The sequence below is a fragment of the Seriola aureovittata genome, chromosome 17 (genome assembly GCF_021018895.1).
Source record: "Seriola aureovittata isolate HTS-2021-v1 ecotype China chromosome 17, ASM2101889v1, whole genome shotgun sequence".
Taxonomy (NCBI): domain Eukaryota; kingdom Metazoa; phylum Chordata; class Actinopteri; order Carangiformes; family Carangidae; genus Seriola; species Seriola aureovittata.
The window spans coordinates 14,668,572-14,695,309 of NC_079380.1; the positions used below are offsets into that span (position 1 = coordinate 14,668,572).

Consider the following 26,738-nt stretch of genomic DNA (forward strand, 5'->3'; position numbering starts at 1 on the left):
GTAAGAAATGCTTAGCTTACAAAATAAAGCGACGCGAATGTTTTTTAAAAAAGCCCCTGCACCGCGTGCGTATGAAGGCAGGGTTTACTTTGAAAGTTCCAACCGGAAGTATAGTTTTTGCTCTAGAAACAGCAGCAGTCAGACGTGTGGTGTGACTGTTGGAAAACACGGGGGTACAAGCAAGACTACAGTCCCTGACACCTGAGCTAAACCCGGGAGAAAGAAAGCGAAACGACACCGGTACATGCTGCTCGGTCCCTGTCTGCTCGGTGACATGGATGTCCGACATGGGCTGTAGTCTCCTGCGGCAGGACTGAAGGTGAGAGCTCAGCCGCTTGGCCCCGTTTCTGTACACGCTGCTTGTTATTCATTTATTTCTCCTGCTGGAACAGGTGTATGCCAACAGCCAAAAGAGGATACATTTCTTCGGTACGAGTGAAATATGTGTCATGGTTGTCTTCTGTAGCACGCTGCTGCTTGCTTAGATAAACTTTAAAGTTGCCTGTTAACGTGGACACCGTGAAATGTAACTAGCAACGTATTTCGGCCATGGTGTAGGCAGCTAAACTAAAATATTGATGTTCAAGATGGTACAGATAGAGAGTCCCGGGCTGTAAATATTAGTATGGGCCTGTGTAAATAATGCTGCGGTGGCAAAAGCCTTGCCCCATCCTCCCCTCTCCTCCTCCTGTCAGGCGGATGCTGCCTGTCAGACCCGGTGTGAAGAACTGATGGAGCCCCCGACATCATGCTAACAGGCTACACTGTTACTACTGAGGCATTTCCTCAGTCCGGCTGCAGTCAGGACAGGGAGGCCCCCGTCAGTCCGGATTTACACAGGTTGTGGAGCTGACAAAAACATCTTTGACATGTACTCACTGTGTACACTGACTGATGAGAAAAATTGAAACCCCTGTGCATTGTAATGCAGTTCAATACAACAGTTTTGTCATAGATACTACCTATGTGAGACTCCAAATAAGATGTATTGGCGCTGCATTGTATTGCATTGTACAGATATGCCTGTTCTTGTAGTTACCACATAAGGACGAGGAAGCAACTATTATAAGCCAAATTTCCTGGTCGAAGCAGAGTTGTGAGTTTTTTTTTTTTTTTTTTTACATTATCACAGCATAAACCACTTTTTAATAAGGATCCCTTAACTTTGATTATTAAATGAATTCTGTGTATGATATATTCTGAGTGGGACATTTCATAGTTGAAAAATAAACTTTCTGATTGATGTCTGCAATTAAGTCACAGTCCCAGTGACTTCAAGCTTAGGTATTTCTGCAATGCAATTTCTTATTACTTAGCAGCTGGCATATAGTACTGTGCAATACTTTTAGGCACAAAAATAAAGTGCTTGCTTTCAGAAATAATGCAGTGAATATTTTTACTTCATATGAAATGCAGTGAACAGTAAAAAAACAAAAAAACATGAATATTTGGTGTAACATTGCCTCTATAACAGCACAAGTTTTCTTCAGTACACTTGCGCATGTTTTTTCAAGGTACTTGGCAGGTAGGTTGTTCCAAGCGTTTTGGAGAATTTATAATCCCAGACTGACTCCATGATTTTGAGAGCATAATTTTGTTAGGGCCTCAATATCTGTTGCAGGATACCTTGTTCTTCTTGTCTGTGACAATAGTTCTTCATGGCTCTAGCTGTGCATTTGAGGTCATTGTCGTGCTGCAGAATTTGGCTACGATCACACTCACCCTTCTGTCTGTCTATCTGTCTCCATCCACCAAATTTAACCATAAAGTTTTATGAGTGTAGAACAATTTAAGACAACAAACAAATTTAACATTGTTCCTTGACCTGAAGTTCTTAATCACCTTTGTTTCCATATGAAAATCCCAAATAGACCTTAAAGTTTATCCACCTTTTAATTTGCCATGAAATCAACCAGTACCAGCTAGTGGTTGTAGGGGTTAAAAGTTTATTTTGAAAAGGTGTTCCACTTCATTAAATAGGTGTATTTAGATTTTAAGGAACACTGTGTATTGCTTTATCACATGAAGCTCAATATAACACGCCTGTAAGAGAAATATGTTTTATGTGCTATAATATTTGTAGATGTAGCAAAACCTAAAATACGTATACAAAACATCAGAGAAACCCATAAAGTTTACTTGTGCAGGGTCCACAAGAGCCTTGTTTTTCAGGCTTCTTTGTGGCTATTCTCTATTCAGCTGCTCCAGGCATGTTAGTGTACAGTGCAGATGAAAAGGGGGGGGGGTTCTGTATTGGCTCCTCTATTCAAATGTCAGCGTGACAACTTAATTAACGTAGCCCAGAGGTGAGAAGCTGAGACCCTGTAAGCTTGTAGCCTCTACACTTGCAGCTAAATTTCCATGGTATAGGTTTCAGGTTATTTAAAGTCTCATATTTTGGCAGGCAATCTGTTGAATGTTTGTGCAAAATGTGAAGTATTCTGTAGGTCACAGTGGTACTAGCAGAGTTGAGGGTGGCGTTTCAGTCCTAAGGATGTGAGTCATTTGATAAAAGATTGAAAGGTCAGAGAGGAGAGGCATTGTGTGAACACAGTGAGGTGTTGACAGCATAAAAGATGAAGTGAGAAGAAACGAGTGAGTCTGTCCTTTAACAGCCTGCACGAAGAAGCCCTATCAAACTGACCTGTGTCACCCTGTAATCACATATACAGACTAAAATAACCACTAGATAGTAGCACAGCAGTGTGTCATGTTGAAAATCCCAGCCTCTCATTATGGACATGACGCACAGGTAGCCTGTTTTTCAGTGTGTGTATCCTGCAGGAATGCAGAGTCAGAGTATGTAGACACTGTGTTAGTCCACTTTGGCTTATTTACAAGAGTATTTACATGTGTGTTAGCAGGCAAATAGCCCAGTGGTCACTAATATTCAGTAGTAGTCTAATGTTGTGGCTTATAGGCAGAGAAACTGGGACATGGCAAACAAAAACTTTGTTGTCCTGTAGATCTTTTCAGACCCATTTCTTTAAAAAAGTCTGAAAACAAGTAAAATCAGTAATATATATATATAATATCTATTGAATTTTGATAAAGATGAAATGCTTTAATCATTTATCAAGTATCAGTTTAAATTGGATATCTTTGGATTTTGGAGTGTTGTTTGGACAAAACAAGACATGTGAAAACATCACCTTGAAATCTCAGAAGTTGCGGTGAGCATTTTTGACAATTTTCTTTTCTTTTCTTTTTTTTTTTACATTTGATGGACAAAACAATTCATCCATTAATTGAAAAAGTCATGAAAATAATTTTTAGTTGCAGGCCAAGATTCTTGGCATGAGCAAGAAACACCAGCCCCTTTTTACAAGATGTACTGTGTGAATGGTTAAACTGTTACCGAAAAAAAAAAAAAAAAAAAAACACACCCACAGTCACACTTTTTTTAAAAATGTAAGCCAAATGATGGCCCATGGTAAGGCCCCTCTCAGAGGTCCTGTCTGGATTTCATGCCAGCAGCCTTCCTGTCCGGGGCCTGGCATCAGGAAGCGGGGTGCCTGCTTAATCAGGCAGAGGTAAACATGCCCTCCGAGGAAAAAGGAGGGAACATTCCTCAGACAGAGTGTGGAGTTTGTGTCAGAGTGTTCTGCCAACAAGAGAACAAGGTTACACACTTGAAGTGGGTCAAAAGACACAGACCTACAGTACATGTCAGACCAAGAGAAAGAAAATGAGTCAATGAGTTCTACTGTATGTGAGGGAATCCGACAGAAGCAAAAAAAAAAAAAAAGTTAGACTTTGTTTGCTTTTAGTGTTCTTTGATCCTGAAAAGTAAGATCCCATCCAAAGCTTTTCAAAGTGTTCAGCAGCACACCATGCTGCAGCATCAAAAGATCTGCTTTACTTTTTACTCAACGTGAAGTTTGTCTCGTCACACAAAGCTGTGTTTCTGAAGCAGACAAACTAAACACTGGTGGTGTGACATGCTGATCCCAGTTCAGCGCTGTCGTTGATGACATCTGTTGGCTACTGATAACTGCTTGGAATTTCACACAGATGGAGTGAAGTGTGTTTGCACATGTCTTTGTGTGTGTGTACATACCGGTATCTGTGTGTGTGTGTGTGTGTGTGTGTGTGTGTGTGTGTGTGTGTGTTGTTTACAAAAGGAGGGGCACGTTTAGTTACACACCAGTACAGTATCCACAGAACCTGTGAATGTGTTCGTAGATGCAGGTGTGGGCAAAGAAAATGTGGCACAGGGAACTGCTGAACAAGTACAGAGGGGAGGGGAATGTGGGGTTGAGCGCTGCAGTAAGGACACTGCAGTAGATACGAGCACACATGTGACAGAGGAGGTGAAGTGTAGGGGATGATCTGTGCAGCCTTATAGTGCCAAGCTTTGTCCTTAAAACATTTGTCTTTCTGTCATGTTTACTTTTTTCTCTTCCTGTTCTTTAACACTCCCATACCATTTCAGTCATGCACTGTCCTCCCATCCTCTTCTTCCTAAAACTTACTGTTCTTCTCCCAAATCCCCATATTCAGAGGATGGGCTCAGTGTCCCGGTGCCTGAGGAGATGTCTCTGGGTCGGCTCCTGCGGCGTGCCTCCTCCAAGGCCTCCGACCTCCTGACCTTTAACCCTGGGGCGGGGGGCTCATCGCTACGCTCAGGCCTGGATGGCGAGATCATCTTCTCTAAAAATAATGTTTGTGTGCACCCTGCAGAACCCCTGCCTGGCCTGGCGGAGCACCACCCAGGTTAGGTTGGACTGATGTTAAACCTGTCTTTCCAACTGTTTTTCTTTGTGGTGTGAACACAGCTGCTGAGAAGATGATTCCTGCCAAAAGGAACAGCTTTTCCTTAAGCTTAGTTGTTCCTTAGACAAGTATTGAGGTTAGAAACAATTTGTATACAGTGAAACCAGCTTCAAGCCCATAAGACATAAAATAAACACAAGGCAAAATATGAAAAGACACAAATAAAGAGGGTTTAAAAGAACAACATAAAGTAGAAGATAAAATTGGACAAAACAGATTAAACATTACACTGCAGTGCAAGATATAAATGAGTAATCCCAAATTAAATTTGATAAAAGGTACTTCATTCAATATTAGGTAGAAGAAGTTCTGTCATATTTTTACCAAAAAACCTATAATTCAAGCTTTCTAGAAGACAAGATTGAAAAAGAGTCAAACACAGCATATTTACAGCTGTGAGCATAATTCAGCCTTTTATAGCACTCTCACTTTTACTATTATGTGCGACAACTGTAAACGTACAATATTCCTCATTTTACTAAGACTGCTGTCATGCAGAGTGAAATTATTTTACCTTGGTGTACTTGCCTTATTTATGCATGTGAAGGATGTATGATTCTGGCCTGCTGGTTTTTAAAAATGTGAGCGTGACTTTGTTGCTGGTTGACTTCTTTTTAACCCACACTGGTATGAAAAGATTTACATCATTTTTAATCTGCTCTATCCTGTTACTCTCCTTTTGTCTGTGCATTGTAAGTTTGTTACTCACCCCCCAGAACTCCCTCTGTGTCATCACCTCCTTGTGTGCTTATCTCTTCTAAGGTTTTATGTTTGTCTTAAACTTGCACCGTATAAAAGTTTTTTCCTTTCTTCTCATGTTGCCTGATTAGTCCCAACATAATTACTCCTAACATAATTGTGGTTTATGTTGCCCCCTACAGGCTACCTGTGTGTGCACGTGGAGAAGGATGAAAGCCTGGGCACCACTTTGATTCTGACTTGGGTTCCCAATTCCCGCATCCAGAGGCAGGACGAGGAGGCGCTGCGCTATATCACACCTGAGAGCTCCCCTGTACGCAGGAACGCACGCCGCCGAGGCCGACGGTGGGGAAAGTCATTTCTTAAAATGTCTTGGATCCATTTAATCAGATCATTGTTATGCCTCCACGCCAGCGACAGCCAGGGCCAAAGGCATTATATTATCCTGTTGTCCGTCTGTACGTCCATACGTCCTCATTCTCATTCGCATGAACGTGATATCTCAGTAACGCCTTGAGAGAATCATTTCAAATTTGGCACGATGTACACTTGGACTTAAGGATGAACTGATTAGATTTCGGTGGTCAAAGGTCAAGATCGGTGATCCAACAAAACATATTTTTGGCTATTATTCACAAATAAATACAGTAATTATGACACAATTCAACACAAATGTCTAACAGGATAAAATTATGAAGTGATGACACTTTATAGGGTCAACTTCCCTGTGGCATCAAAAAAAACCGACTTCTGGCCATTATTCAACCCTGTAACTCAGGAAGGGCAGATGGTGACCATACAGTGGTTTCAGAAAGTGTTCAGACTCTCTGTCTTTTCACATATTGTTGTGTTGCAGCATTATGTTAAAATAGGGGGGAAAAATCATTTTATCCCTTATCACTCTACACTCAATACCTCATAATGACATAGCGAGACCAGAATTTTTTCCAATTTATTAGAATGGAAAAACTTATATCACATTGACCTAAGTATTCAGACCCTTTACTCAGTACTTAGTTGGAGCACCATTGGCAGCGATTACAACCTCGGGCCTTCTTGGTTTTGCAAGTTTTGCACACTGGTATTTGGGGATTGTCTGCCGTTCTTTTGTGCAGATCCTCTTAAGCTCCGTCAGGTTGGATGGTGACCGTTGTTGGACGGCCATTTTCAAGTCTCTCCAGAGATGTTTGATTGGGTTCAAGTCAGAGCTCTGGCTTGGCTACTCGAGGACATTCACAGAGTTGTCCCTAAACTTAGGGTCATTGTCCTGTTGGAGGATGAACCATCGGCTCAGTCTGAGGTCCTGAGCAATCTGGACCGTTATTCATTAAAGATATCTCTATACTTTGCTTCATTCAGCTTTCCCTCAGCCCTGACCAGTCTCAAAGTCCCTGCCACTGAAAAACACCTCCACACCACCATGCTGCCACCACCATGCTTCACCATTGGGATTGCAGGTGATGAGCGGTGCCTGGTTTCCTCCAGACATGACGCTTAGAATTGAGGCCAAACAGTTCAGCCTTAGTTTCATCTGACCAGAGAATCTTATTTCTCCTAGTCTGAGAGTCCTTTGGAGGATTATTTGCAAACTCCAAGCCACTTACCATAAAGCAATAAAGGCCAGATTGATGTAGAGCAGCAGTGATGGTTGCCCTTCTGGAAGTTTCTCCGATCTCCACAGAGGATCTGTAGAGCTCAGGCATCGGTTCAGTCATCAGTTTGACCCACTTAATCCAAACTTCTTCCATTTAAGAATGATGCTGGCCACTCTGCTCTTGGGAAACTTTGAATGCAGCAGAAATGTTTTTGTATCATTCTGCAGATCTGTGCCTCGACACAGTCCTGTCGTTTTTGCTCTGATGTGCATTGTCAGCTGTGAGACCTTATATAGACAAGTGTGGGCTTTTCAAAATCATGTCCAATCAGCTGAATTCCCCACAGGTGAACTCGAACCAAGGTGTAGAAACATCTCAAAGATGATTAAAAGTAATGGAGGCACCTGAGCTAAATTTCTAGTGTCATAGCAAAGGGTATGAATTCCTATGTCAATTGGATATTTCAGTTTTTCATTTTTTCTATATTTGCAAACAATTCGTTATAATTCTGTTTTCACTTAGTCATTTTGGAGTATTGACGGAAAAAAATTTTAACATATGGCTGCAACATTAAGAAATGTGAAAATATTGAATATATTCTAGTTAGTCCTTTGGACATGGTCCCTCAGTCATGTTTCTGAGGTGATGATATTATCATTATTAATATCCAATCTTAATCTCTATCTATTTAATCTATGTGTCTGTGGCTCGTCAATAAAAAAGGTATTTTCAATAATGCATGCCATGTAGTAAAATAGTCTCAGGGTAATGAGAAAAGAGGCTTTAACTGTGATATCAAAGCAGTAAAATATTATGTCTTTGACTGGATTATGTTGTCTTATTTTTGTAAAATTGTTCATATCAAGAGGATTCCTCAGTATGTGTTTCAACAACTTATTATAATGATAATCAATAATACATCTCAAAATGTGCAGTAGTGCATCAGTATTATACATGATACTGATTGTGTTTTATTCCATCCATGGGCCTCCAGACCCCACTCCCGTCCCCCGGCAGCCCAGGAGGAAGATGAGGATGAGGAGAGGATCATTACCAGCAGCACCTCCACGGAGAGCCACAGCCTGGTGGTGGAGGCTGGAGCAGATACCTCCTCACACCAGCAGCAGCTGCCTTCGGCTGGGGAGGAAGGGGATGAGGGCTCCTGCGAGCTGTCCGACGAAGTGAGCAGGGACAGCACCATGGGTTCTGACTCAGACACCTTCTCCTCCCCCTTCTGCTTGTCCCCTGTCAGTGAGGCCCTCTGTGAAAGCAGCGGCTCTGTCTTCCTAGACAATGAAACCAGGTCAGTGAGAGGGTTGAAATGGGCTTCATTCATGATCTATATTGTTATTCCTACACAGTAGAGATGAGTGCATTGGCTGGATCACAACTGTGGGGCCAGCCCTAAAGAGGGGTCTGTTGCTGATTGACTGACTCACTGATGAAGTTGCACCGTAAGTCAGCCGAATGCTGTGTGAATGAGTGATAAGTTCAGCTCAATATTGAAGTTTCCTCATTGGTCATTGCTTTTCAAAATGATCAGGCGTGACCAAGCAGTGTTGCCAACTTAATGCCTTTGTCTCTAGATTTCTGGAATTTTAACACTATTTTTTTTTAAAAACCACCTAGTGACAAATTTAGTGACTTTTTGGATAAACCTTGGTTACTTTCCTTAGAAGTGAGTCGCCAGTAATGTCCCGTGAGTGCGATGTCGGGCTTTCCCTCTGCAGGCATACCACGCTATGCTGACCACACAGCAGCTGATATGAAAGAGCTTCTAACTTTCCCCCTGAGTGATCATCAATATACCTGAAATCAAAGCCCAGCCTTTGTCTTTAACTTTTGCGTATGGTAATTTTGTGAGACAATGTCACAGTTATAAAAAATCAGGTTTTTTGCAGTGCAGAACAGCTGCTTGGAAATGGCCTGACAGTGACAGGTTAACATGTAGTCTTTATGGGCTGTGTTTCAGCCACTATTTCAAATTTGTTCTGTTGTCAGACAACAGAAAGAAAACGGCTTTATTGTGAATTAAGCTGTATTTAAATACTGTATATGTGAGCACAGAGAGTAGGAGAGAAGCAAACGGATAAAGGGTTGAAACCGGCTTACTGTGAATTCCAAGTAAATTTATATTATTTTCTATACAGGAAAAAATACCAATTTAGTTCGCAGTCAGTAAGATTAAGATTAGAACAGCAATCCAAAAGTTGCATAATATTTGTTGATACCAGCTGCATTGTTGCTTTTGTTTGCAGAGAAATATATGCATGGAATCAGCCTACTAAATACTCACTGTGCATAAGTAGCTAAAGCCCAAATACCCAGAGGACACGGCCCTATGACTTGTGAGACCAAATGAATGAAAAGGTTATTTTGGGTCACTTTTTGCAAACAGATTTAGAGATTATGGCAGAAATATAAATCCTCTGAGGGTGTTGTCAAGTCATGTAAGATTGTGTGTGTTTGTTTTAATGAGTGGACCGTCTGTGTGTTGTATTACTTCTGCAGCTCCTACATTCCTACAATTATATTACAAATTTACTCAAAAAATGCAACTCAACTCAACTGATTGTTGTATATATTACATGTCTATCTGGAATTTACCATACTGTCACATAAATTAGTAGTGTATTCACATCTACCCTAAGCTATGTCACCCTCTGAAGACAGTACATTTGCTTTCGCTCTCTCAGACAGACAAATGGTGGTTTTCATGTGAGGAATTTTGAGTGGCATGCTGTAATAGCCTGCTGTAACACAGTAACCCGTTATTATGAAGGTGGTGTGTCGGTTACCCTAACACGCCACAAGGTGGAGCCAAAAAGAAAAGAACTGGTGGCAAAAGGGATAGTTTACACTCTTTGGCCACATGGTGGCTTACTGCACTGCAACTGAATATGAAAAGCAGGTAGATGACTTCAACAGGGGGCATGAAATTTTATCATTCAAAATGGGTTCACTTGTTTAAATCAGCTCTCAATTTAAATGTTTTATAAAGTCACAGATGGCCCAAAATAAGTCCCCAAATCTTACAAACCCAAAACCTCAGTGCTTCCAGAAACTGTTCTCTAATCAGGGGAGCCATCTGGACAGTGACTGTGTTGCTGTCCGGACCTCACGGCCGTTTAACTTTATGATTCCCTCCGTGGTCGTTTCCTCACGCAGCTATTTGGCCTGACATGTTGCCCAGAATGTGTGAGCCTGTGTCAGTGTGTGTGTGAGGAGAGTGAGAGAGTGAGTCAGTGTGTGTTTAAGCCTTTTTAACCACTCTCAGACCCCAGCTTGCTGTAAGTGCAGTCAGTGTGTGACTTGGCAACGATCTACGCTTCACAGCTTCTAACCTTTACTCTGTCCTTCTCTTCCTTCTCTCCTCTGTGCTTCACTTGCTGTTAGTGTCTCTCTTCAGCTCTGTGGCACTCATATCCATACTCATCTTTCCCTTTTTTTTCACCTTCCTCTCTTAGTTTCTCCCTCTGTCCCCTTATCTGTCCATTGCTCACACTCTTCCTTTTGCATTTTTCCTGTTGATCATTCTTTCTGTTTTTCTCAATATTGTTTCTTTCGGTGTTGCCCACCTCTCAAATATCTTGCCCTCCTCCCCTTCCCTTCCTAAAGTCTGTGTGAAGCCCTTTGATTCCCAGTGCTCCCGGGGTTGTTGTGCTGGGCTGAATGTCAGCTCTCCGGATTAGAGGACTGAAGAGAGCGGAGCAGCAGCCAAAACCCTGGAACCCACTCAATCTCTCTTTCTCTCTCTCTTGCTTTAATTGACACTGTTAAGGGGCCAGGAACTGGAAACATGTCACTTGGAATCATTCAAAGAGAAAGAACCGCGTATGGGAGTGCGAGAGCGGATGAAAAGGGGGGGAGAAAGAGGAGAGTGGTGGGAGAGAGCAAAAAAAGAGAAATCCACAGCAATCTCTGTCAAGATTCTTAACAAGTTTCTTTAAAGTTTAACCGTATTTTATTGAACCACTCTTCACTGTCAATGTGAACTGCCCTCTTGGAGCTCTACTTGCAGAATTTTAACATGTTATTATATCTCAGAACAGTGGTTCCATACTTGGTTTCCATGTTGTGCTTTTAGAGTTTTCACATTTTATTGTTTTATTAGATTTAATCTGAATAGATTTAATGAGATTTTCTTGACACCGATCAACAGAAAAAGACCTTTAAATGTCAAAAGGGTTAGGGTTAGGGTTAACAGATTTCTAGAAAGTGATCTAGATTAAATGTAGGTTTGAATTCACCTGTATCTGAATGAAGCAAACCCCTCACATTTCTCTCGAGGGTCCTGACCCCCGTTCCAGAGGAGGGCTGGTATGTAAAAAGTCCTGGAAAAGAAGATATCTGACTTTAATGTGTGTTATTTTGGTTCTGGGATTATTGGTATACCACATGATTAATACATTTCTCTAAACTCTAAACTGTACTGACCACTTTCCAGTGTGTGTGCTGCAGAGCTTGCACCACCCGCCCCCTTCACCCGAGCCCTCCCTCGGCTCTCTTTTCCCTCCAGGGATTAGCTGAAGGGCCTGGGAGTCCCTGGAGCACTTGGTCCTGGTTCTCAGGGTGACTTGGCAGCACCTTCCCCTGGGGTAAAGTCCCCTGTATGTGGAGAGAGGTGTTACGAAGGGCCTCAGGGCAGTTTGATCTCACCCTGGCCTGGTGGGACATGCCAGTTACAGGAGCCTGGCTCCATCAAAAAACAGCTTGTTTACATAATGTACTCTGTGTACAGTTTATGGTGTGGCTGCTGCCTACAGTACATGAATAGAATCGGGCTGTTGACTCTGACAGACGTTGTTAATCATTCATTGAGTTTCCGCTTGAATGCAGCACAGTGGGCGATCCATGCTTAAATGCCAAGAATCATGTGCGTTTTCCACGGTTTTTGCACTTTTATTTCAACGCAGAGAAATATGCAAAGATGTTTTTGCATATGTACTTAAAGTATGCAAGAAGAATGTCGGAAAGGTCTGCTGTAAATGGGCTCATAGGTCTTTTAAACACCTCGAACTTGACAGTCATTGAAGTCATGAAAAAGAAAGTACAGTAGTCCTCCACATCTCAGATTGTTTAACTCCCTTACCAGAGCTCTCTGTGCCTCTCTCCCAGTCTCCTTGTGTTCCACAGTCTGGTTTGTGGTGTGATACATGAGACAGAGAGCAGTAAATCACCAGATAGCAGGGGAAACTGTGCAGCTTGGATTGATCAGCCGTGTTATTTTCCCATCTGCTAACAGGGAAATGATTAGCCAGACATGATTGATTCAGGGTGTAATAAATTAGACCTGGCCTGCCTCCCTCGTCTATCCAAAGTACCAACGTGCCACTTGTGTTCGCCTGTAATACTGTTGCGAATAGAAAAGATTAGAAGAGATAGAAGTGAAAAGATGTGTAATTTTACAGAATGATCCTTTTAAATTCACACATTTACTCAAACCAGACGGAGAAACAATTCTTGTAGGATTCTTTTTTTATATTAAAGATTAAATGAACAAAATTTGCCAATTGAATGACTTCTGAGTTTATTTTTTAAAATGAATAACAAGTGTTTTTCATAGCAAGTGCTATAGTAAGCACAGATAACTTCATTTAGATGTCTACGTCTCAAATGTCAGCGGGTTTAACACATTATGTGTTGGTCTGTTTCTCAGCATTAGCATGTCTTGAGACGTGTTTGAGAGTGCATTATGGTCATTAGCCATGGTCCATTCACTTGTGTGTGTGCGTGTGTGTGCGCGCATGTGCGTATGTGAAGAGAGAAAGACATTAAACAAGCCAGCCAGTCAGCGATTCTTATAATTAAAGAGCTTTTGTGTGTGTTTGCTGTGGTGCAGAGTGCATGTTCATGTCAGTCACATATACAGTTTTGTCTTCTTTCTGTGTTTTCACATTTGTGTGTGTGTGTGTGTGTGTGTGTGTGTGTGTGTGTGTTTTTCTGTACATATATGCATGGTGTGTGTGAGTGCTTGTATGGCTACTCCTGCAGCAGAAGAACCCTCGGCTCAGGTTTCAGTGCCGGGAACAACATGCTGGCCATGGGGGAATGACAGGGGAAATTGGACGGCAGACAGTGTGATTTGTGTGTACAGATTTCCTTGTGTGTGTGTGTGTGTGTGTGTGTATGTGTGTATGTGTGTATGTGTGTGTCCTCAGAAGCCTCCATGCATTCCTCCCATTCTCAGCCTCTTGGCGGAACCATATTGAGACACAAAACAACAGGGCAGAACTGAGCAGGGGATAAGCCTATATGTTTGCACAATTATCTCTGGCTATACACCGCTGGCCTATGTCTACATAATATTTATTATTAATGTCCCACATGGAAGAAGGGATCTATATGTGTGTATGTGTGAGTGTGAGGCACAAGAAAGACATTTTTGTGCAGAAGGGATAAACAACATCTGATGTCTCACTCCTTTGATTTCATGGAAAACATGACTCAGTTCCCTTTAGCACAATTAAACTGCAACAAATAACCTCTGAGATCCTAATTCATAGAAACTTTTTTTTTGTTTGTTTTTTTGGCCAGAGAGTTGTGCGAGGAGCCCATGGCCCATTCGGCCAGCTCTGCCTCCAGCCTGGATAGCCACGCCCCATCTGAGAGCAGCGGGCAGTCGCAGGGCGCACGATGGGAGGAGCAGCAGAAGGTGTTGGCTCTGGAGCAGTTGTGTGGAGTTTTCAGGGTCGACCTGGGTCACATGAGGTCGCTCAGACTCTTCTTCAGGTCAGCTGGGTGTGCAAAAGGTCAAAGGGAGGTCATGATGGGTCACCTCATTGCCCTACTGTGTAATGTTTCACGCTGTGTTGTAGGTTTTAGGACAGTGTCGGTTTGTTTTATGGTAAGAATGACAAGAGGATTATTATTAGAAAGTAATAAGTAAGGTTGTGTCTTTCACTACACTGATTAACACATTTCTGGGTTTTGTCAGTGTTATCTTCTTGTCTTTATCATTCTTCATTATGTTGCTGCAGTGATGAGGCATGCACCAGTGGCCAGCTGGTGATAGCTAGCAGAGAGAGCCAATATAAGATCCTCCACTTCCATCATGCTGGCCTGGACAAGCTGGCTGAGGTCTTCCAACAGTGGAAGTGCTGCCGGGAAACTCAGCTTAAAGACCAGGTCAGGTTACAATCCAAAATCCTGTTTGGCATCTAGTTTTATTGGGAAACAAAGGAATTTTTCAGCCTTTCTCTCCCTGTTTTCTATTCAGATTTTGGTTCTTTTCCCACATTTTTCTTCCCAAATGATTTTTTTTTTTTCAAAAGTTTGTCTTTTCTCTGTCCTTCAGGTGTCAGATGAGAAATCCTGCATGCAGTTTTCTATCCAGAGGCCCACCCTGCCGTCAGCAGAGACCCACCCAGAGGAGAAGCTTTATCGACGGCTAGATGTCACCACCTGGCTACGTCATCTCAACCACACTGGGCAGGTAGAGGAGGAGTATAAGCTACGCAAGGTATGTCTGGGGTTGTGTGTGTGCTCGTGCATGTTTTTACAATGCTGTGGTATCAGTTAGAAAAATAAATAAGCCAGCCTGAGCATGGGTTTCTCCTGCTGCTATCCATAGAGTCAAGCTTCACACTTTCTTGCATTTTCTTTTCAGCCACACGCACTGAAAGTCATTTTGAAAGTAAACCCCATAATGTGTTACTTTCAGTTTTACTCAGTGGCCCCTCTCTATAAACAATGAGAGGGTTGGTCATGGCTGGTCCCCCTGTGAGTCATTTCACTTCTGTAGGATTGACTCAATCGAAGATTCACCATCTAACTGAAATGACTCAGTGGCAGTTAGAATGTGACCAACACATTTCCTCAGTAAACACACTAGTGCAGAGACAGAGTGGTACTGTTTTTGCTGGACATGTGGTATTTTGCAACACTCATGGAATAATACATCTGCTGTAGTTTGGTAAAGTGAGAGATGAGTCATCTACACTACTACTCATGTGAATGTGTTGTTTGCATACAGTATGATATGTTCTCACAGTTATCTATTAGAAGTGGAGTGCCCTCTGTTTGCCCTCTGAACGCTTTGAGAACGCTACCTTTGTTCTCACTGTGTTTGTCCACCTCCCACTCATCACCAGGCCATCTTCTTCGGTGGTATTGACCCATCCATCCGTGGCGAGGTGTGGCCTTTCCTTCTGCACTACTACAGCTATGACTCCACCTCTCAGGAGAGGGAGGCCTGGAGACTGCAGAAACGCAGCCATTATCAAGACATCCAGCAGAGGAGGTGTGTGTTTGCTGTATGGAAATATGGGTCTTTCCTGGCTGCTGATAACATCTGTGCCACAAAATGAAAATTGGGTGACAAGCAATAAGTTATTTCAAGGTTTATTTGACGTTATGGAAATCAATTCATTTAAAAAACTCTGACTGAGAGACAGCAGCATTCCTAACACCGTGGAACAGTAGATAAACTGTCACATGGCTGCAGTATCGGCTGCCAAATGCTCAGTCAGTCAAACATTATACCATATGTGAGCCTGTTGTGGCTTTTCATCGCAGGAGCTGAGCAATCAATAGGCACAATCAGGGAAGTGTTAAGGGGAGGTGCCGGGTGTAAAATAAAAGGTCTCTGGAGAAAAAACATGTCAGCGCTTATCAGATCATACTCTCTCATCAAACACAGCTCTGGTACGCATGGACAAGCACACGCACACATGCCACACACTTAAGCACATCCACGAGTCTTCATTTGTCTCCACCCCACCATCAAAAGGTGGAGTGTGCACATATTTTCACACGTTGTGCCGCCCTGTCTGTAATGAATATGATAATTGGGCCGGTTTCATCTCTATGGCCTATTAACATTTTGAGTACATCAGAAGATCTCATTGAAGTCAGGTAATTAGGGCCCTTGTTCTGACTCTGATATGGATTCTTTTAAAGACCATTTGACTAGAGCAGCCTCCAGGGCCACTGGTTGATCATTAGGAGCAAGGGTACATGCCTCTGGTTTTGCTCCTTGTCTCCTAACCTTCTGCACTTCACTTAGCTGTGATAACCGAGCAGATAAAAATGGAGGACGTGTAGCTGTAACAAGTAAACAGATTAACCAAAGACTGGATTACTGTAGACGCAGGTAAGGAGGCGAACAGTGAACAGAATGAGTGAAAGTGACAGTTGAATATTTAAGATATTGTCATTGTAGAAAAATGCTACAAAATCACTGAGATTGTCTTTCTTTTTTGTTTCTTTAGCTGTATTTTTCATGGTGAATAAGGCTACAAACAGCAAAACAAACTGATGTACAGCATAGATACACACAAAGCATTTAAGAAAGCATCTATATAGTTAGTTCTATATTAGTAAGTTCATCATACTGTCATAGACAGTCTGAAAAAGTACAGAGTTGGTTGGGTAATTTAATGTCCAGCTAATGTCATAATCATCCCATTTTTCTGGAATGTTTGTAGGTGGCCTTCAGATATTCTTTCTTGCACTGAAACATTGCTGGTTATATTTATGTTTTGGTGTAAGTCAAAATTTCATTAGTAAAATATTTTGAACTTCTCATGTAATACGCTGCACGCTTGATTTAAGGAAATGTCCTTTGCAGCTGGCTTGAACAAAAAGCGCTTATATTTAATTGTTGATGTACAAGTGACTCAAATTCCAAACAGCTCTATTTCTGGTTTAGATCTTTGGAAGAAAAGAGGAAGTTCACTTCTCGCTGCCAATAATGTGCTCTTTTGTTCATGAAAACACCTTTTTCCAAAGTTCAATTTGAACAATGTCCATCACAGTCTCAAAATGTTCAAGATGACGTCTTCAGATGTCTCGTTTTGTCCAATCAGCAGTCCAAAACCCAAGGATGTTCAATATACAATTATATGAAAAGGGCCCAAAGCAGCACTTTCGAGATTTTGTTTTTGCCTTAAACCATTTACCGAGTATCAAAATAATTGCTGATTAATCTTCTGATCGTCTAATTGCTTAATTGTTTCAGGTTTAATTCACACTGTGCATTTTGTCATTTCTATTTTGTATTATTGAGCTAGAAAGTAATAAATGTGATTCTTAACTCAGCCCGGAGGGCATCATGAATGGGATCAATTTAAACTCCAGTTGAAACGGCTTTTAAAGTGGGATCAGTCATGTGGATGATCTGGTGCTTGTTACTGAGTTTTATGTTAATTTTATTGTTCCGCATTGATTGTGTTTTGTTGTTTTGATGCTGTTTTGTCTGCATTTCCTTGTTGATTTTTGTGTTTTTAAAGGCCCATCTAGGGACGAACATTGCAAACAAGCTTAGGCTGCTAATGCTGTGGTATGTGGTATTGGTCCATGTTATATACATGTTCCTATAAGAATAAACATGAAACAAAATGAACAAAAATCAGCTGTACAGACCAGTGGTAGTGTCTAAATTGAAGATGTTCCTATTTAATATTCCTGTTTAAACATATCTATACTTTTGCTTAACCCTACCAGCCTCAGAAATAAAGTGTTGAAAACATGCACTGAACTCCTGAGTAGCATCCTCCAGAGAGAGAAAGAAAGAAAGAAAGAAAGAAAGGTGGCCGGGGAGGGTCCAACGACACAAACACACAGCACTGAAACTAAACAGTTGCATGGCGTTGCATCAGGTGTGCGCTCATTATTCCTGGTGGGGCCACATGGAAAACAAACAGTGTTAATTAAATCCCCTCTGCTTGTTAGGACTTGAGTACATTAGTGCCATACACAGAGTACATTGCTAATATAGTCCCTAACATTTAGAGAGATGGTCGGGGGTTTTATGGTTGTGGTATTATCCTCAATGGAGTGCTTTGGTGAAATACCCCCTCAGTCTACCGCTTGCCTACCCCCACATTTGTCAGTTAGTTTGCAGCTAAGTATTAGTTTTTTACACCAGAGTAACATTTAAGGTAAAGATTATTTTCTTATCCTAATTACCAGGCAGTTCCTTAGAGATTGTGCAGTAAAAACTTTCTTAAACTTACTTGCTCTTATCTTTTTGATCTATCACAACTGAGCCAGTTAGCTTTGGTAACTCTGGTTTTCCATTTCTGCCTGATGTTTATGGCGTTTCTACAGACTGTCCATGAGCCCAGAGGAGCACAGTGAGTTCTGGAGAAAGGTCCAGTTCACAGTGGATAAAGATGTGGTGAGAACAGACCGCAGCAACCACTTCTTCAGAGGAGAGAATAACCCCAATGTGGAGATCATGAGGTTAGACCCACGTCTCTTCATTTTCCCCGTCTTTATCTTTTTTTCCCCCCACTCTTGATTTCCATCTCTGTTTTTTTCGCCCTCTCCTTCTCTCTCAAACCATCCTTATCATCCCTATTCCTCAGCCCAACGCACAGGCATACCTATTCATTTCATATTCTGAACTCTGGGGGAGCCGTAAATGAGTTTCATGCTTTATTGACTCTGACTAAGCCGTCTGAGCACTTTTGATGCATACTCAGAGCTAATGGCTTTCTAAACGAGGAGCAAGAGGATTTAAATAGCATATTAGTTTAGTGACTCTCATCGAGGCTCCTGGTATTTGTCTAGGTATTATGTCTTATGCTGTGTCTGGGGCGGGGTGATACCAGCGCTGCACATGTCCAAATGTAGAGCACTCAGCTTGTGCTTCCTCTGTTATCTCACATCTATTGCACTGATATGTCACAGATATGTTCCTCTGGGTCAATCAGTCTAAGTATTCATTTGAACTGAAGATGCTGGTATCCTCTTATCATTTCTATCTTTCATTTTCCAAACACACAACCACCGCAAAGTCTGCTTCCTAAAAAGCTCTTCCTCTTCTTCTTTGTTAATATTACATTAAAACAATAAAAAACTCCTCAGGGTTTTCCCTTTGTTTGTACAACACTTACTAATGCATGAGGACTGCCAGGGAAGTTAACTTCAAAGTAGTATCCGTATACAAAAAAAACAAAAAAAACAAAACAAGAAAGATCATTAATTATCTCCCTGGTTACCAGCGGAGTTGGCATAGCAACCGCTAAGCAGGGCTTGTCATGTTTTTCTGGGCATTACCAGCAATGCTGAAACACATGTTGGATCATTCAGAGTGTTTGGGTGGGACCATACTTTTCAGTGGTTTGGCTATATAAGAGACTGTCAAAAAAAGCCAACAATTAAAATGTTTATGATGCTGTATTGCCCCATCTGCTGAGATGTTACCTCAGTGCTAAGATGTCCATGGCTGTTCTTGTCCCAGACGGATTCTGCTCAACTATGCAGTGTTTAATCCAGACATGGGCTACTGCCAGGGCATGTCTGACCTGGTGGCCCCGCTGCTCACCGAGATCCAGGATGAAAGCGACACCTTCTGGTGCTTTGTCGGCCTCATGGAGAACACCATCTTCATCAGCTCACCACGGGATGAGGACATGGAGAGGCAGCTGGTAGGACGTTTCTGTGTGTGTCTGTGGTTTAAATGTCTGGTCGTATCATAGAGATGGAAAAAGCTGGAATTATGCTGATGCGAAGATACACAAAAAGTGCATGTTGTATGTTCAGATAGCACCCCCACCATAGACTGTGAATAAAGATGGACTTAGCCTGTGTGACGTCACCCATAGGTTTCTGAAGAGCAGTTTTTGAAGCTCAGAGTGGGCTGCTCCGCTTTAGCAATCTTGGCAGTGCTTTACTCCGTGGAACTTTTCTTTGCATTGTACATCTGTGTACCTTTGCTTACATGCAAAATTCCAGTAGTGCCTAAAAATAGTGAAATATAACTGGAAAAAGTTGTGTTGGAAGATGGTGTGTACCCTCTCCGACCTCTCCACAGATGTACCTGCGGGAGCTGTTGCGGCTCATGCTGCCCCGCTTCCACCAGCACCTGACCAGGCTCGGCGAAGACGGCCTCCAGCTGCTCTTCTGCCACCGCTGGATCCTGCTCTGCTTCAAACGAGAGTTCCCCGACACTGAGGCTTTGCGCATGTGGGAGGCCTGCTGGGCACACTACCAGGTCAGGGCAAAGTCTGCACAGCTCCTTTGCATACACAAGTTTTTTGAAAAAAACTTTGCATATATGAGTGCACGTGGGTGGTGGTATTCAGTTTCACTGCAGTACTTGATGATTTTTCAGGATGCCTGCAGAAATGAATTGTTAAAACAGAAAGAATCCATGTTACTCCTTTAAAGCCTGTCACCACAGACTGCTGTAATCCTGCTAAATGCCTTTAAAACGTCATATTACTTCTTCTTAGTCCTGAAGGCGTTTTCAGGATTTAATTCAACAGCGATTAGATTCGATTTTTTCAGTGAAGGTTTAACATATCATAAAATCCCACATTCCAATGGAATCCAGTCTAATTTTATTAATTTCAGTGCTTTATAGAAGCATAGAGCTTTTGAAATGCAAATGCTAAAAAATAAGATAACTGTCTATATAAACCAACCCCCCCCCCCACCCCACTGGAACGAAATTCCAGTAAACTTGTATCTGTCATGTTCAGTGCCAGGACACAGAGCTTTAACACCTCTCCTTGCTGAGGCGGGGTCAAATATCGGTCTTTCTGTTTCATGCCATCTGTTCAGACTCTCCGCTAGATGTTCTCATCCTCAGCTACAGGTGGTGATAGAGGAGATAGCAGAGTGAAACCTCAGTTTAGACAGTTGAATGTCACATACCAGATCAACCAAAAACAAGAATTTTCAAATACCGGATTTTTCTGTGAAAGGAAGGCACTGAGTAATATTGAATCACAATAGACTGTTCTTATGTTTACACTAGCTGACCCTCAGTTGTATTGTTGGTAGGTGCATTTAAAATCAAGAAAAGGTTTTTCTTGAGGAAATTCAAGAAAAGAGAGAGGTGAAATATATAACTCATTACCAGTGATGGAAGGTGAACAGTGCAGAGATCTTTTAGCAAGATAGAGGCTCCCTCTGTCTTTAAGATATGATGATCTGAATGAATCATTAAGATAATAACAGGGCCCTGCATATTATTTAAATAAATTCAAAATATAAACAGAAATTCTTCTGATGTTCATACAAAAACACAGGATGAAGTCTTACTCATAGAAACTTTACCTTTCTTTTTTAAACTAAGCGCTTATTCCACTTCTCCATCTTTAATCTTACATCTTCCATTACTATAAACTCCTAATTTGTATTTTCCTTGAACTGGATTTCAATGTTAATTTGAGTTCTGTGCATATCTATTCGTGTCCCTCTTTGTTCTGTGTAACCTTCTCATTTTTCCCTGCAGCAAGGGCATGACTAAATACAGAGATGTGAGACCGTGGTGTAGGCCCCAAAAATCTGATCATTTGCAGATTTGCCTGTGTTTGTCTTCAAGTATTGACCCTTTCACTACTCTCTCTCCTTCTCTTTATAGACTGACTATTTCCACCTGTTCCTGTGTGTGGCCATCATTGTTCTCTATGGGGAGGATGTGACAGAACAGCAGCTTGCCACTGACCAAATGTTGCTCCACTTCAGCAACCTCTCCATGCACATGAATGGAGAGCTGGTGCTACGCAAGGTATCAGTCTTTTTTTTGTGTGTGTGTTTAATGTTTTATTCTGTACCTCTGCAGACCCAAAGTACATGGGCATCCCTTCATCTCAAAATATTAGAATAATCTGAATAATCTGTGTCTGCTGCATTACTATACATTTAATGCAAACCAGTGTTGTGTTTGCATCAAGTATCCCTGTCCAACGGTGCAGCTAAGCAGCTCTGATATACCGTAACCTTCCCACAGAGGCCTTGAGGTGCTAAATGGTATGCTGCCATGCCATGCAGAGGATTTATGATCTGCATCTGTGTCTGTGCCTGCTTCCTCATGTTTATGGATGCTGTGTTAGTACTGCTGCAACCACAGGCAGTGAGTTCATGTTAGCATGCAGCACGCATAACTCCTTTTGTTGTTGCCTGAGATTTTGCATCCAACGTTTCCAGAACAGGCAGTTCGGCTTCTTAGCCTTAGGTTACACACAACGCAATGCTGACCTTGACAGCGTGTTGTTTTCTTGTAGCTGGAAGTCAAGGCTATTGATGTATTTTAATGTTTCACTCCACTAAGTCTGATATCTGCAGTTAACTGCTCTATCTTCACTTGTTTTTGTCAGTCCAAAGCTCCTTTCACTCTTCTATATTTAGCTATTTTAGTTTATCCTGCCACTTTCGTCCTGCTCTCCCAGGCCCGCAGCCTTCTCTACCAGTTCCGCCTCCTACCCAGGATTCCATGCAGCCTACATGACCTTTGTAAACTGTGTGGCCCAGGGATGTGGGACAGCCGTTACATCCCCACTGTGGAGTGTTCAGGCGAACACCCAGACTCACAGAGCTGCCCCTATGGAGGCACCTCAACCCCTCAGCCCTCCTCGCCCTCCCCGTCATCCACACCCTTGCCTTCACCAAACCCCACCCCCACGCCTCCACCAGAGGGCAAGAAAGGATCCAAAACCCGGGATATTTTCACCTTCCGGAAACAGTCCTGAGGTTGAGGTTATGGGGATGCCGGTCTTGGTTAATGTTAGTACAGCAAAGGTTTGGATCCAGCAGCTGGATTCCTGAACTGTTTGCTGCCCTCTGACTCCTATCCACAGCCCCTGCTTCTAGCTCCACTATCTTAATGAGGATTTTTGTCACTCGATCCTTTCATGTGGGGCATTGTGGAACACTGCCTTACCAGAATGTTATTTGCAATGTTCAGTATCACATGAATCTGCGATGAGGATTGTTCGCTGTCGGACAGGCTGGAAGTCAAGAAGCTGCTTTGCTCTCGGAGCAGAACGGACAATCACCAGCCACTGTGTTGGTCTGGAGCTACTTCAGGTTCTCATCTGCTGCTGGCTTGGCATACTTCCATGGGCTTTGTGGGCAGGGGTCACATCAGGGTCTGAGGCAACCGGCCTGAATTCTCTCTGTCTCTGACCACGGGTCAAATGAAACTGGAGATTCATTCACAGGACTTGAACTAGAACTTTTAAAAAATTTTCCTGTGTTCCCACAATGGAATATTTATGTGAATATCAAATTATTATGTGCATATCTGAAGTCTGAACAGGACATTTTTAACAGGAAATTCAAACCCTTGCTGTCGACAAAGAAAGGTTAACCCAGAAATAGGATAATAACAAATTACTGGTACATTTAAGTTTTGTCTAATTTCATTTTCCAACAAGTGAATGTCTGCGTTTATATCAGAAGTTACAAAATATTTAGAAGTATTATATCCTTGCATGAACGATTCTTTCCATATAGAGGGCACAATATGTTTGTTGGAAAACACATAAGCCCCAGACAGAAGTAAGAATGTGTTTACATGACAAACACTCACATCGCGATAGGGCTCGGCATGTTTCCTCGTCAGACTGTGGTAAGGAACATTCTCATCATTTCTCTGTGTTTAAATGGTGTTTCCCGACAAACAGGAGGAAGCTTGCCCCTTTTTCTTCTGATAAAGTCAGATACAGATGTTCATGTTACCTGTCGAGCAATAGGAGCTTCTCCGTTTACACATTAGCATCATGAGATATAAAATGAGTTTCCTGTCGGAGGATTTGGATGGATGTGACAGCAATGTCTGCCAAAGAGAGCTTAGATCATGTTTTTTCTTGAGAGGGAAATTGATGGGGCCTTCTGTTTTACTTGAAGTTTTGCCTTCTGTGTTGAACCATGTTTAGGAAGGGTTGTTTTTTTTTTTGTTTTTTTTCCTCCAGCGTCATGTCCACTCTCACCTGAAAATGAATGACAAGGCACTATCAACACTAAGAATCAGTCCACATGAATGTATCTGTTCTTTGCTTCTTCTTACTCGACTACAACAGTGTGAAACTCTTCAATGTATGCATGGGTTTGTGCATGAGTCTGTGTGTGTGTGTGTGTGTGTGTGCGTGTGTGTATAAACTGGAGTGACCTCTAAACATCTGGTAATGAGTCGGAGAACAGCCATAGAAGGCCTCCCCTCTGACCAGTCTCTTTAATTATAGCAGTCATCATGGGGAGAAACAGGCAGAGTAAAGAAGAAAGAAAATTTGGCTGTTTGGACTCCTTAGAGGAAAAAACCCGAGAGAGACGGAGAGGAAAGGGATGATTTAGGCTTCATACAAGGATACATAGTGTTCTGCATCTTGCCTCTGTGATTTGCAAGTCCCAGATGTAAAGATGGCACTCACACAGGCTTTCCCCCTGAGAGCTATTGAGTGACGCTCCTGGGGGTGAAGACATTTGGTGCTAAAACGTAACAATAAGACCCTCAGTCAGCCTTCCCTCTCTTGCTCTCTCTCTCTCTCTCTCTCTCTTTTGGTCTCTTGCACTCTCACTCAGCAAGCAGTCTCTGCAAATGACATTCATAACTGCTCCTTTTCCCTCTTACTTATCATGTGCAGCTGCTCACTGGAAATGCCCGCAGAGTTTTGAAGATTGCGTCGAAATGAGCTAAGTTAGAGATGCCCGATGGGGTAATCAAACTCCCTCTGTGTGTGTGTGTGTGTGTGTGTGTGTGTGCGCGCGCCTCTATGATGATTGATTTATTAAAGTCTTCAAAGAAACCACATTGTCTGCACAGGCACTGTAAGTCACAAGCTTAAAGAATAACTACTCCTATTTAAAGGGGTTGTGACCAGTCAACACTGAATGTACAATGTTGCTGTTAAACTCTAAGACATGTTGATATGACTGTACACATCGCAGAAAAAAAGAGCCTATTCTTATTCTTGGTATTAAAAAAAAAAAATAGAAATACAGTCTCATACTTTCATGAAAGATCTCTAGAAATTGTTTTACAATACCATCACCGACACCTTTTGTCATTAAACACTGCTGAAGAAATAGCATTAAGTCTATGCATTTATTGTATTTTTTTTAACTGAGTATATACCTCAAGTTTAACAGAGAAAGATGCTTATAGAAGACAAATGCTTTCTATATGCCAATATATTATCATAAATCATAAATTCAGATGGCATGCGGTAATAGTAAAGAAAAAAGTTGTGACTCAGTAATGGAGAAATGATGATAAATTATCCAGAGGTATATGGTTAAAAATGTAAATGGGGTATTTGGATATTGTATATCAGTCACATTCATGGATGGATTACCAAACGGACCTACTGGGCACAGAGACCTATGTGAAGTGACTGACTGAATGAATGTTTCTTGCTTGAAAGACAAAGAGCTCAATTAAAAGACACAAAATGACAAAAAGACGTGCAAAACATTCACAGGTGGAAAAACGATTGCAAAGAAATGAAAAACGATAATAAAGAGACACAAAAATCCCACTGAGATGTTAGATAATAAAGAGATGAAAAATTATCATAAAGAGGTTGCTTTGTTTATGGCCATTTTGTGTCTCTTTCAGTCTGGGGGTCCTATATTAGAGGGGTGGGGTGCCTCTTTCCTGTTTGTCCCCACAGGCCCATTTTCTCATAATCCCTCCATTATGAGAAAATGGGCCCTATTTAAGAGCAGGACTATGTAACCTCTGCTGAACAGTGGGGATAATGTTAAAGGGATAATGTTAAATTATAAATCACTGTGAAGCAGTTGAGGAAACATAAGAAAATTTTTTTTTTTTTTCAAAAGTTACATGTCTTTATAGTATTTCGCTCTAATAACACCTCACACTATGATGTGGTCCAGGAAGCTGCTCTGACTATATATGGTGCAGCAGCAGGATTTGCCTTGAGATGAAAATTAAGTTTTAAGGTTAAGGAGGTGACAACAATGTTAAACAAGCTTAAAAATAATGCCCCCATTATTATATTACATAATTGGAGAAGCTGAAAGGCAGAGTCGCTGACCTCCTGAAATTGTTTACTTGGTCCTCCAGCAGCCCTTGCATCAGTAACTGGGGGCACCTGAAGCATGATAGAGGAAAACACTTCTGTGTTAGCTCAAAGCTAATTAATTTACCCAGACTAGCCCCACATTGGTTGGCAAGAAGATTTAACTAGGTAGGGAAATCCTCCCAAATAAGCTTGTTTTTTTGCTTTGTGCAGTAGAAAAACTGACTGTTGCACAGACCATGCACATGTTTATCTACGGATACAAAACTGGGGACAAACTTCAATGTCTCAAATAATTCATTATCGTTTATTTCTTCCAATCTTTCTTATGTTTGCACCAAAACTTTATGCCTCGCAGTGCTGATGTAATATTTTTGAAAACTTCAAATTTTCATCAGTGGCATTTCTGTCTGCAGCTGTGCTTACTTCTGCCTGTGGAAATAAACTGGTTTCACTTGCAAAGTGGCTGATTTGACAGCCTTTTCTAGATTTTGGGCTGTCAGCCACTGAAAGAATGTGTAGAGAAAACAGGAAAAGCACCCCCCCCCCCCCCAAAAAAAAAAAAATTATACAGTTGCAGTCACATGTAGGCTAATGCTCCAATTTCTAAATACATACACCTGACCAGCTCCAAACCCAAGCACTGACACTATTATGTTCCTAAGCAGCTATGAAATAAGATGTTGTTTTTCAGTTTGCCTTCTTTAAACTCTGCAAAGATGAAAAAGATGAGGTGTGAATTCTGTCTCACAGGGGATTTCCTCTCCAGTTTTCTGACAAACAATACAAGGCCTCCCATGAGACGAGGCAGCAGAGGCAGCAGAGGCAGCAGAGGCAGACGGCACGTTTCCCAGAGTTTAACCCTAAATGATCTAGCACAGTCTTATCGGCCTCTGCTGCTTGTTGTGGCTGCTTGTGGCTGCTTGACAAGTGGCATTTGCCAGCG

At 41.9% G+C, this 26,738-nt stretch overlaps 1 protein-coding gene across 1 annotated transcript; it reads left to right on the forward strand.

The window, feature by feature from the left end:
- Positions 1-114: 114 nt before the first annotated feature.
- Positions 115-26,342, forward strand: tbc1d16 (TBC1 domain family, member 16). Its single transcript, XM_056402066.1, has 13 exons — positions 115-319; positions 4,504-4,716; positions 5,658-5,820; positions 8,065-8,373; positions 13,608-13,802; positions 14,051-14,198; positions 14,368-14,532; positions 15,164-15,312; positions 18,123-18,257; positions 19,261-19,447; positions 19,834-20,013; positions 21,391-21,537; positions 22,199-26,342. The coding sequence occupies exons 2-13, from the start codon at positions 4,536-4,538 to the stop codon at positions 22,496-22,498; spliced, it is 2,259 nt and encodes a 752-aa protein (XP_056258041.1). The 5' UTR covers positions 115-319; positions 4,504-4,535; the 3' UTR covers positions 22,499-26,342.
- The last annotated feature ends 396 nt before the right edge of the window (positions 26,343-26,738 follow it).

Bases quoted from the DNA above. Each gene is read 5' to 3' on its own strand.
- tbc1d16 (XM_056402066.1), top strand. From the start codon at position 4,536: ATGTCTCTGGGTCGGCTCCTGCGGCGTGCCTCCTCCAAGGCCTCCGAC. The intron at 8,374-13,607 runs GTCAGTGAGAGG...TTTTTTGGCCAG, and splicing joins TTCCTAGACAATGAAACCAG to AGAGTTGTGCGAGGAGCCCA. The intron at 21,538-22,198 runs GTATCAGTCTTT...CTGCTCTCCCAG, and splicing joins GAGAGCTGGTGCTACGCAAG to GCCCGCAGCCTTCTCTACCA.